The 12,594-nt window shown below is 42.9% G+C and overlaps 1 protein-coding gene across 1 annotated transcript in view; it reads left to right on the top strand.

Moving 5' to 3' along the window:
* Positions 1–378: 378 nt before the first annotated feature.
* LOC139226710 (beta-1,3-N-acetylglucosaminyltransferase radical fringe-like) overlaps positions 379–12,594 on the top strand; it is a 42,453-nt gene continuing 30,237 nt past the window's right edge. Inside the window, exon 1 of the mRNA XM_070857671.1 lies at positions 379–1,110. Coding sequence (XP_070713772.1) covers positions 547–1,110 — 564 coding nt within the window. The 5' untranslated portion in view covers positions 379–546. The remainder of the gene's footprint in view (positions 1,111–12,594) is intronic.

Below are 12,594 nucleotides of genomic sequence, written 5' to 3' on the forward strand. Positions count from 1 at the left end.
CTTGATGCTATTCCCATTAGCCTGGACAAAAGCGGACACTCGTGGGTTAATATTGGACTCAACCAGGTAGAACTAATGTCCCCTACCATTTTGTAAAATATCATACATAAATTTTTCCACACTTTGCATGACTTTTTTTTAACTTTATGGAGGAAAAATAAGGAAAACTGGATAGTTTGGAGCAAAGCCCAGACCTGAAACCAGTAATAATGCAAACAATAAGGGAAAGAAACAACGTTGCAGTGTGTAAATTAGATTTGGAAGCAGCCTAGTCCTCCACGTGAGGTGGCGATCCAATTCAGAGGAAGGGCAGAACTTACCCAACTGATGTGCACTCTTGCACGCTCGCTATCTGCTTGTTGATCCTCCAAATTGGAAACAAACACCGCTGCCAGCGAATGAGTCTCAGAGAGACTTTGAGGTTGTGACAGCGGATGGTGGGAGAGCGGGAGAAGGCGCTCAGGGATCCGATCAGACATGGGAGTGCTTCTGGACCGGTCGCAGGGCAGCTCCTCCGTCCCCGGGGGCTCGGGCTGAGTGCAGACAATGCCTTTCCGCGGGGCTGCCAACAGTAAACTCTGTTTCCTGCTCTCCTTGACTGTCTGCGCTTCGCTGCTGCTGCTGATGGGACTCCAGCAGTGGGGACCCTCGGATCTGCAGCTCGCACGGCGACCCCTGCAGCCCTTCAGACAGTCCCCCAAAAGTCTGGGCAATGCAACCCACGACAGAAGCACCTCCAGGCAGGAGAAACGAACAGGAGCCGCCGGGCGTCCCTCAGCTGGGAGGTCCATGGCTGACTTCAGCAGTGCAATAGAAAGGGATTATAGCTGGCACCAAGTTGCAAAACCAGCCAAACTCCTCCGGACTCGGGCTAAAGAAAAAGGGCTGCAGGGCTTTGCGAAGAAGCCGACGGTGAGAGATCAGGCTGGTCCTGGATCTGAGGACAATGCTGCAACGCTGCTGTGGGACGTCCCCCAGCACAGCATCCACACGGGCAAGCATAAAATGCAACTCAGTGACATTTTTATTGCGGTGAAAACTACTCGGAAGTATCACAAAGCCAGACTGAATCTGCTCTTTCAGACCTGGATCTCACTTGTACAAGAAGAGGTGAGTGCTTAGCTGGTGAGCCATTCAGATATAATCCAGACAGTTCAGATTTTGTTTTGCTTCTCCAGACTTCTTCCCAGAAGGTGCTGACTCTTGCTAGTTTTCCATTCCACAGCCACGCCTGCTCTACTGTATCTGGTCTAATTGACCATTCTTTATCTCTTGTCTTGTCTCTTTATGTGACTCCAGACTGAATCCTAGAATGCTATTATTTGATCCTAACATCGCCATGCAGACGTATTCCAGCAGGGATCATTGAATGGTGATCAAGAGTGGGTATCCTGGCCGATTTCCTCCCCACCCTAGCTCAGGGGTGCTGAGGCCAATTGAAATCATGCTACTGCTTCTTTGCTCACATCAGCTAGGTCAGCATCGACCAAGATTCAAACCTGGAGCCATCCTAGTTTGTACAGCTCAATTCCATGTTGTTTCCAACTGTGCCATCTAAAACGCAAATTTAAAGAATGTTATTCAGTATACAGTTTGAGCAGCTACACTTTAATTTATAAGATAAATGCTAATGCTTTAACATTGCTTTAGAATCAAGTTGGAAGAAAATTGCCAATGTACACGATACGTTGGTTAAAATAGAAAAACCTCTCTGCTTCTGGCCCCATCTAAATGTTTGTTTGCCAAATATTGTACTGTTTCTCAGTTACTACTTCAGGTCAAACCAAAACACTTGTTCCAGATCATACAAAATACTCGCAATGAGCAGAGAGTATCTGTTTTCATTGTGTGTCTCTCCTAACCCCTGAAATGATTTCGAACATTTGTATAATAGCACTGGCAGGACTGAGAGTGATTCCTTGAGCTCTGTCTTGGGTGTCAAAATTGCTTAGCCAATTCCTAGCAGTTTTAAAACATGGAGGCAAATCTTAAAAACCCATATTCGACATATAGGTAACTACCTTCCAAGCACCATCACAAATTTATGCAGTAAGTAACACAATGGATTGGTATTGTGGAATATTAATAATGCTGTTGTTTATTTCCTAGGGGTGGCACTTTTCCTCCAGAAAGCAATAGTTTATGATCTTTTTAAAAGATCAGGAGAGGTAATGGGCAAAACTGGACCATTGACCATTTTAGTACTTTTAATATGATGGACAAAATCCTTGTGACTGTCCCTCCTAGATCTAGTTCCTGTTGATTGGTTGCAATTACTGGTATCATTTGTACCATGGAGTTTACATTTTGTGATTGGCCAAAGATTTTTCATTTTAGTGGAAGTCTTTATTCAGCGTGCAGCAACTAGCAGGCTTTCAAAATACACTAACTGGTTTAACAGTGAATGAACTTACTGTTTGAGCCTGATGCACTGTTTGATTTCAGTCAGCTGATCACTTAGCTTTTATGTGAAGGTTGGCTATTTGCACTGGATTCATTTGTTTTACTAAAATCTGAACTATTTGTTCCACCCTCGGGAGAAGGTGATTATTAATGACCATTGTCTCCAGCACGCCTGGCTTGCAGATGCTGTAAATTTCTGTGACCTTCACAATAACAACCTTCTCAGCAGTTTTAAAAGTTGCAACTCAGAGCCAGGAGTTCTTAACAACACATGCTGCATACAGCTCCTGCTGTACCTGACCTGGGAGTCCTTGAAGCTGTCACTGAGTGCAGAGTGGCAAAATGTTTGCAAGAAGTGAGGGTGCACTTCTTTCCTTAACATATTCAACAATTTAACCTCCAAAGGGACAACTTGGAACTAGAAAGTATACAGAAGCTGATCTGAGGAAAAACACAATTTAACCCCTTAAAGCATTCATCAGCAGAAGAGATCTATTTGACCATGATTATTCATTGTTGAAGAAATGCTTGTATTTATGTAGTGCCCGTTTACATTCTAGTTACTTCATGTGAATTCAGTCCTTTTTGAAGATAAATAGAATTTTGTAAATGAGATATGGATAAATCCAACATCATTTAATCCGAATCCACTATTAAACATTTTAGAGCATAATTAAGGTAACATTTAAACACAACAGTTAAAAGCTGGATCCACAGATTTGTTCCTGCTTGCCACAACTTGCAGTAGTTGTCAGTTCTGCACTGGCCTACTGGGCTGAGCAACCCGTTAGAATTCTCCATTTAGACTTGAGGTTAATTACACAAAAATTAGATCCACCACATCTTGAGCAAGATGGCCTGAAGATTTGATATAATGTTTCAATTGATTTTTGAGGGTTTTAACCTCCTGGAGATTTGATGTTGGTCATGTGCAATATTTCAGGAGCATGAACAGTAATAAATGTGAGATTGAGACACTAGCAGCACTTCCCTCCCATAGGCTCTCAATTCTCAGGTTTTATTTTATTTGTTTTCTGAAATATAGCCTCCAGATCGACCAAATATTTGGGCTGCGGGTGGTGTTACAATCCATTGGAACACCAGCATGCCGTACCGGATTGTGTACCCGAGTGAAGAATGGGGGAAAAAAAATAAGAAATACAAAGAGTGCTATTATCACAGAAAATAAATAAATGGGAGTAAAACTGATCCAAAAATCACAAGAGGTTCTCAGCTGTTTTTAGTGTGGTGCCTTCTAAGCCCCCATTGAGTGCTATCGATCACTCGCTGTTTTTAAACTGAATCTAAAGCCCTAGTCTGTCTGGATATAAAATGGTCTGTGCAAGAAGTGGTTTTTAAAATGTCTCATTGTTTTAAATTTGTTTTCTTTGTTCACTTTTTTTATACCTTCCTCTCTCTCTCCTCCCCACCCCCACTGGTTCCCTTTTTAAAATGAATGCCAGATGTTAGTTAATGCTGAGGACTGCCAGATTACAGAAGTCCTGTATAACGAGGCAGATTAAAGTTTTGTGATGTTTCTGTTAACGGATCTCACTCCATAACCACAGTCAGGCAGCCACGTGGCCACAAACGTTTTTATCCTTGCAAGAAGATGAACACAATTCTAATTTAATCAGATGCTTTCAAATCTCTTTCAGAAAAAGGATGGGTAGATTTGTGACACAGTTGAATGTGTAAATAACGTTTTAATCAGCAAAGAAATAGTGATCCCTTGATAAAGCAGAAGGAAAAGAATGATTTTCCAAGACCCGGTGCAAAATTCCTAAAGTATTAACTGAAGACAGAAATTTAAAAAAAGATATGCTCAAAATAAACCCTAAGATGAATTAGAATCTATAACTGCAGTGTCAATGAGTGAAACGGCACTCCAGAACACGTGATGCGAATTAGATTCAATTATGTGAGATAAAAAGAAAAACTGTGAATGTTGGGAATATGAAGGGAAAATACTGGAATTGCATAGCATATAACTCAGCATCTGAAAGAAAAAAAGAGAAGTTAACATTTTGGGTTCACCTCTTCATCAGAACCCATTAAGTTGCATGCCTATATTACTCCTATCTGCTCTTCGATTTCATGCAGTGCCCTCTAAGTTTTACACAACAATCTTAATGAAAAACCTCTTGTGTAATTGTAATTTGTTTACTTTGCTGTGCCCATTATTATTAACTTGAAACCTTTTTGACTGCAATTCAAGGGAGAGAAGCAAAGTAACATCGCCATGGAGCAAGTGATTATCTGATGTGAGGGTGTCAATAAAGGCAACTAATAGGCTCCCCCAGACCTAGCGGGATAGAGAGCCTTGTCTGCAACATTAACAAGGAGTCCCGAATAGTCTGTTGCCTCTCAAGTTCTAGGGTAAAGGACATAATGGAGTGGATGGAGAAAATTCTGTAGAGGGAGGGTGAGCAGCCAAAATAATTTTTCACTTTGGAAGCAATGATATAGGAAAGAACACGATAAAGATCTTGCCAAGGGCGTTTGCTGAGTAGGGTATTAGATTAAAAGGCAGAACCTCCCACTAATTTTTATCACTACTCAAACTAGGGTTGTATTCCCTGGAATTTAGAAGGTTAAGGGGTGATTTGATCAAAGTTTTCAGGATATTAAGGGGAACAGATAGGGTAGATAGAGAAAAACTATTTTCGTTGATTGGGGAGTCTAAGACTAGGGGGCATCGTCTAAAAATTAGAACCAGACCTTTCAGGAGTGAAATTAGAAAACAATTCTGCACACAAAGGGCAGTAGAAGTTTGGAACTCTCTTCCACAAATGGCATTTGATGCTAGATCAATTGTTAATTTTAAATCTGAGATTGATAGATTTTTGTTAACCAAAGGTATTAAGGGACATGGGGCAAAGGCGGGTATATGGAGTTAGGTCACAGATCAGCCATGTTCCCATGGTAGTGACATGTTCCTATGCACTGCTGGAGCTAGCTCTTTGTAACAAAGCAGGATAAGTGACCTGAAAGTAGGAGCATATTTAGAAAGTCATGACCATAACTCAATTGGATTTATATTGAAAATAAAGAAAGAAAAGTTCAAAATAAAGGTGTTGGACTGGAAATTAGCTGACTTAGCCCAGATTAACTGGTTGATAAAAGTGGCAGATCAACCAATGGACCAGCAGTGGGAAATATTTAAGTGCAAAATGGATAGTTAGAAGTTGAATACCTTCTGACTCGGAGCGACAGGCAAGGGTTTCATAGATAAATAGAGAGATTGCAGCAAAAATTACATTTAAAAAGAGGCATGTGATAAATATATGGGAGATAATATAGAAAACAATAAAAATGATAAAAGATGGAGAAATAAAGCAAAAAGAGAATAGGAAGGCTAACAGAGAGTGAAATAAAACCGCATCAACATTGCGAGTTCAATTCCCTTCATGGCAAATTGTGAAAATGAATTCAACAAATCTGGTACTGTAACTTGTGACTGGCACCAGAAAATTGATTATGAAAGCTGCTGGAATGTTCTAACAATCCACGTGGAAAGAACATGGAATTCTTGACACAAGTGACTATTCAGGCAATGACTATAACATAATTTAAAAGGGAATTGGATAACTATCTGAAAAGGAAGAATTTAAACGGATATTGGGAAAGAAGAGAGAAATGGGATTCGAGAAGACAGCTGCAGTTGAAGAGCTAGCACTAGCCTTTAAGTGCCATGCACTGGAGGTAGACCAGAGATTGAGCGATTTGTGCATGGCCCAAATGGCCCCCTACTGTGCTGTGAATTCAGTGATTTTTTTTTTGAAAGGAGCTGCTTCCTCTCCTGGCACCATTTTTGCCTCTGACTCATTATATAGTAGGAGGCAAGAGCCTGACACTGAGATATGATGTATGCCAAATATCTTTAGTGTAAGTTTAGCATACCGATGCCATAAGGCCTAAAAAGATACCAACTGATTTTTTTGTTTTCCAGAGTTTACCTCGTCGCCAAAACGACACAACCCTATAAATTCTCCTCCCGGATCCCTGAGCTGATTTGACTGCAGCAAAAAATGATTTCATGCCAATTGTATTGTTGTTAATAAGTTACTTAGTGCTTTTCCTTTAGGAGCTTTCCACTGTAAGTAGGCCAGAGATGTAGTGCACTGCATCACAGAGAGACAGGGCATGAATTCTCATCCTAAATGCTCTACTCATCAAATTCCCCATTGGAAACTGGTAATTTCAGAGAAAGAAGTACAGAGGAGAGCCAGCTGCAGCAAGGGAATGGAAATCAGTGGGAGAGAGTCATACCCGGCCATCTCTTGATTAATTGCAGAGTACCATTGGCAGGATTTCTTTTTAAGGAATACACACACAAGCTTTGTCTGTTCAGTCAGCTTGTGCCACTTTTTCCTATAATCAAATGTGAGGGGGACAAAGAGCTGACACATATGATGTGTATATCACGAGTGGTCTGAACTGGTGACTCACAAGGAATAAAGTGATGAGTGATTTGCTCACTACCATGAGGAATACAGTGCTGATGGTGCAGTGGAAAGGTCTGTGATTCGTATTGCAGTTGTGAAGGAGGAGTTGTGATGGTGGAGAATGACAAAGTCAATAGGGGCAGGGGCAGTTTATTGCAAAGGCCTACAGGGCCAGAGCCCAGGGACTCAATACAAATATGGGTCCCCGGTAAAACATGTTCTGTTATATTGATTGGGGGGAGGGTTATGCAGGGGTGAGGAGGGGCCGTAAATGTTCTTATTGCCCAAGGCTCCAAGACTTTTTAATCCAGCTCTAAAAAGGAGTAGAATATTTATGAACTTAGTTTCGAATGAACTGTCCGAAGACTTGGTGAAGGACCAAGCTGCATAATAGAAGACATGACCACGGTTGAAAAGCGGTATCCTGGACTGTAGACAAACATTTCTTTTGTAATTTAGCAAAGGAACAGGAGTGGGCCATTCAGCCCCTCAAGCTGTTCCGCCATTCAATTAGATTATGGCTGATCTATACCTCAACTCCATTTACCCACCATTTGCCCCATATACCTTAATAACCATGTCTAACACAAATCTATCAATCTCAGTTCTGAATTATTCAATTGACCTAGTCTCAACAGTTTCTTTTGAGGGAAAGAGTTCCCGATTTCCACTAACCTTTTGTTTGAATCATCAACATCATCATAGGCAGTCCCTCGAAATCGAGGAAGACTTGCTTCCACTCCAAAAGTGAGTTCTCAGGTGGCTGTACAGTCCAATACGGGAATTACAGTCTCTGTCCGCTCCACCTGTGACAGTCATTGGAGGAAAGGGTGGGTGGGGAGTCTGGTTTGCCGCACGCTCCTTCCGCTGCCTGTGCTTGTTTTCTGCATGCTCTCGGTGACGAGACACGAGGTGCTCAGCGTCCTCCCAGATGCACTTCCTTCACGTCTTTGGCCAGGAACTCCCAGGTGTCTGGGCCCTGGACAACGTAGACCACTTTCCATACCTCGGGAGCCTATTGTCAGCAAGGGCGTCGACGACAAGGTTCAACATTGCCTTCAATGCGACAGCGCAGCCTTTGGCCGCCTGAGGAAGAGAGTGTTCGAAGTTCAGGTCCTCAAATCTGGCACCAAGCTGTTGGTCGACAGGCCTGTGGTGATATCCGCCCTCCTGTATGGCTCAGAGGCGTGGCCCATATACGTAGAAACACAAAAAATAGGTGCAGGAGCAGGCCATTCGGCCCTTCAAGCCTGCACTGCCATTCAATAAGATCATGGCTGATCATTCAACCTCAGTACCCCTTTCCTGCTTTCTCTCCATACCCCTTGATCCCTTTGGCCGTAAGGGCCATATCTAACTCCCTCTTGAATATATCCAGTGAACTGGCATCAACAACTCTCTGCGGTAGGGAATTCCACAGGTTAACAACTCTGAGTGAAGAAGTTTCTCCTCATCTCAGTCCTAAATGGCTGACCCCTTATCCTTGGACTGTGTCCCCTGGTTCTGGACTTCCCCAACATTGGGAACATTCTTCCTGCATCTAACCTGTCCAGTCCCGTTAGAATTGTATATGTTTCTATGAGATCCCCTCTCATCCTTCTAAACTCCAGTGAATACAGGCCCAGTCGATCTAGTCTCTCCTCATATGTCAGTCCAGCCATCCCTGGAATCATTCCGGCGAACCATCGCTGCACTCCCTCAATAGCAAGAACGTCTTTCCTCAGTTTAGGAGACCAAAACTGAACACAATATTCCAGGTGAGGCCTCACCAAGGCCCGGTATAACTGCAGTAAGACCTCCCTGCTCCTATACTCAAATCCCCTAGCTATGAAGGCCAACATACCATTTGCTGCCTTCACCGCCTGCTGTACCTGCATGCCAGCTTTCAATGACTGATGTACCATGACACCCAGGTCTCGTTGCACCTCCCCTTTTCCTAATCTGCCGCCATTCAGATAATATTCTGCCTTTGTGTTTTTGCCCCCAAAGTGGATAACCTCACATTTATCCACATTGTACTGCATCTGCCATGCATTTGCCCACTCACCTAACCTGTCCAAGTCACCCTGCAGCCTCTTAGCGTCCTCCTCACAGCTCACACCGCCACCCAGTTTAGTGTCATCTGCAAACTTGGAGATATTACACTCAATTCCTTCATCCAAATCACATTAATGTATATTGTAAATAGCTGGGGTTCCAGCACTGAGCCCTGCGGCACCCCACTAGTCACTGCCTGCCATTCCGAAAAGGACCCGTTTATCCCGACTCTCTGCTTCCTGTCTGCCAACCAGTTCTCTATCGATGTCAGTTTATTACCCCCAATACCATGCGCTTTGATTTTGCACACCAATCTCTTGTGCGGGACCTTGTCAAAAGCCTTTTGAAAGTCCAAATACACCACATCCACTGGTTCTCCCTTGTCTACTCTACTAGTTACATCCTCAAAAAATTCCAGAAGATTTGTCAAGCATGATTTCCCTTTCATAAATCCATGTTGACTTGGACCGATCCTGTCACTGCTTTCCAAATGCGCTGTTATTTCATCTTTAATAATTGATTCCAACATTTTCCCCACTACCCGTTTTCTCTCGCCCTCCTTTTTTTTTAAAAGTGGTGTTACATTAGCTACCCTCCAGTCCATAGGAACTGATCCAGAGTCGATAGACTGTTGGAAAATTATCACCGGTGCATCCTTTATTTCTATGGCCACTTCCTTAAGTACACTGAGATGCAGACGATCAGGCCCTGGGGATTTATCGGCCTTCAATCCCATCAATTTCCCACCTAATAAGAATATCCTTCAGTTCCTCCTTCTCACTAGACCCTCGTTCCCCTAGTGCTTCCGGAAGGTTATTTGTGTCTTCCTTCGTGAAGACAGAACCAAAGTATTTGTTCAATTGGTCTGCCATTTCTTTGTTCCCCATTATAAATTCACCTGATTCTGACTGCAAGGGATCTACATTTGTCTTCGCTAATCTTTTTCTCGTCACATATCTATAGAAGCTTTTGCAGTCAGTTTTTATGTTCCCGGCAAGCTTCCTCTCGTACTCTATTTTCCCCCTCTTAATTAAACCCTTAGTCCACCTCTGCTGAATTCTAAATTTCTCCCAGTCCTCAGGTTTGTTGCTTTGTCTGGCCAATTTATATGCCTCTTCCTTGGATTGAACACTATCCTTAATTTCCCTTATTAGCCACGGTTGAGCCACCTTCCCCGTTTTATTTTTACTCCAGACAGGGATGTACAATTGTTGAAGTTCACCCATGTAATCTTTAAATGTCTGCCATTGCCTATCCACCGTCAACCCTTTAAGTATCATTTGCCAGTCTGTTCTAACCAATTCACGTCTCATACCATCGAAGTTACCTTTCCTTAAGTTCAGGACCCTAGTCTCTGAATTAACTGTGTCACTCTCCATCTTAATAAAGAATTCTACCATATTATGGTCACTCTTGCCCAACGGGCCTCATGCAACAAGATTGCTAATTAGTCCTTTCTCATTACACATCATCCAATCTAGAATGACCAGCCCTCAGTTGGTTCCTCGACATATTGGTCCAGAAAACACTCCAGGAAATCCTCCTCCACTGTATTGCTACCAGTTTGTTTAGCCGAATCTATATGTAGATTAAAGTCGCCCATGATAACTGCTGTACCTTTATTGCACACATCTCTAATTTCTTGTTTGATGCTGTCCCCAACCTCACTACTACTGTTTGGTGTCTGTACACAACTCCCACTAGCGTTTTCTGCCCTTTGGTATTCTGCAGCTCCACTCATACAGATTCCACATCATCCAAGCTAATGTCCTTCCTTAATATTGCGTTAATTTCCCCTTTTAGCCAGCAACGCTACCCCACCTCCTTTTCCTTTCTGTCTGTCTTTCCTGAATATTGAATACCCCTGGATGTTGAGTTCCCAGACTTGGTCACCCTGGAGCCATGTCTCCGTGATGCCAATTATATCATATTCATTAATTGCTGCCTGTGCATTTAATTCACCCACCTTATTACAAACACTCCTCGCATTGAGGCACAGAACCTTCAGGCTTGTCTTTTTAACACACTTTGCCCTTTTAGAATTTTGCTGCAGTGTGGCCCTTTTTGATTTTTGCCTTGGGTTTCTCTGCCTTCCACTTTTACTTTTTTTCTTTCTATCTTTTGCTTCTGCCCCCATTCTACTTCCCTCTGTCTCCCTGCATAGGTTCCTATCCCCCTGTCATATTAGTTTAACCTTGCTGATAATAGGCTCCCGAGGTATGGAAAGTGGTCTACATTGTCCAGAGGGCCAGACACCTGTGAGTCCCTGGCCCAAGACCACCCTAAGTGGAGGAAGTGCATCCGAGAGGGCGGTGAGCACCTCGAGTCTCAACACCAAGAGCATGCAGAAATCAAGCGCAGGCAGCAGAAAAAGCGTGCGGCAAACCAGTCCCACCCACTTCTCCCCTCAACGACTATCTGTCCTGCCTGTTACAGAGTCTGTGGCTCTCGTATTGGACTGTTCAGCCACCAAAGAACTCACTTTAGGAGTGGAAGCAAGTCTTTCTCGATTCCGAGGGACTGCCTATGATGATGATGATACAGTAGACACCTCAAATCGCTGGAGAAATACCACCAACGATGTCTCCGCAAGATTTATATCAATAATTGCTTCCTGGCATCACCCCTTGAACAGCCTAGCTCTAATTTTAAGGTTGTGCCTCCTTGTTCTGGATTCTCCCACCAGAGGAAATAGTTTCTCTCTAGCCTATCGACTCTTTTTAATCATCTTAAACACCTCAATTTAGATTACCTCTCAATCTTCTATACAAGGGGATACAAGCCTGGTTTATGCAACCTTTCCTCATAATTTACCTCTTTTAGCCCCGGTATCATCTTGGGAATCTGCGCTGCACCCCCTGCAAGGCCAGTATATCCCTTCTGAGGTGCGGTGCCCTGCACTGAATGCAGTATTCCAGATGCAGTCTAACCAGAGCTTTATACAATTGTAGCATAACTTGCACTCCTTTGTATTCCAGCCCTCTTGAGATTAAGGCTAAGAACCCATTGACCTTTTCAGTTATTTTTTGTACCTGTCCACTAGCTTTTAGAACCGGTGTTGGAAAATATATATTTATATCCAGTACAGATTGTGTCCGTGATGAGTCCCTTTTTAAATATACTATTCTCCTCCTTTAAGTCTTCCTGGGCTACGTACCATTTGTGTCCATTGGTGAGCAGGTTACCTGCACCAAACATACATCTAGGTTCTATGGTATATGTTGCATCATTGTGTTCTGTCACCAGCCCAGTTTTCAACACTCTCTGCTTGTCACCAGGTAACATGGCTGACCTCACAATGCTGCCATTCTGCCTAGGATCCTGTGCACTGAGATTGTGGGTTCTGTATTTTTAACATATTGCACACCTTACAGTTGGGCTGAGTGAGCTTAACTGCAATTTCTCTGGGTGCATAAACAAAGAAGGCTTTCAGGACCTGCAGTAAACCATCTGCAGAGGTTCTGTATCAGAGACTCAGCAAATTATTAAAATGTCCAAAGTAATAATACAAAAGCTTGTATGGATTAGCTGAAAGGAAATGATCACTTAAAAGAATCCCTGCATTTTTCATCCATTTTCAAATCCACGGCACATATTTGTTTGTTGTGCTGCTGCCTTCTGAACTGCACTGGCTGAATACAGCAGCTTTGTCTATCTTTCAGTAGCTTATGAGTATTTCATTGTCCAGTAGAAATCTACTTGAAAG

Source organism: Pristiophorus japonicus, chromosome 16 (genome assembly GCF_044704955.1).
Source record: "Pristiophorus japonicus isolate sPriJap1 chromosome 16, sPriJap1.hap1, whole genome shotgun sequence".
NCBI lineage: Eukaryota > Metazoa > Chordata > Chondrichthyes > Pristiophoridae > Pristiophorus > Pristiophorus japonicus.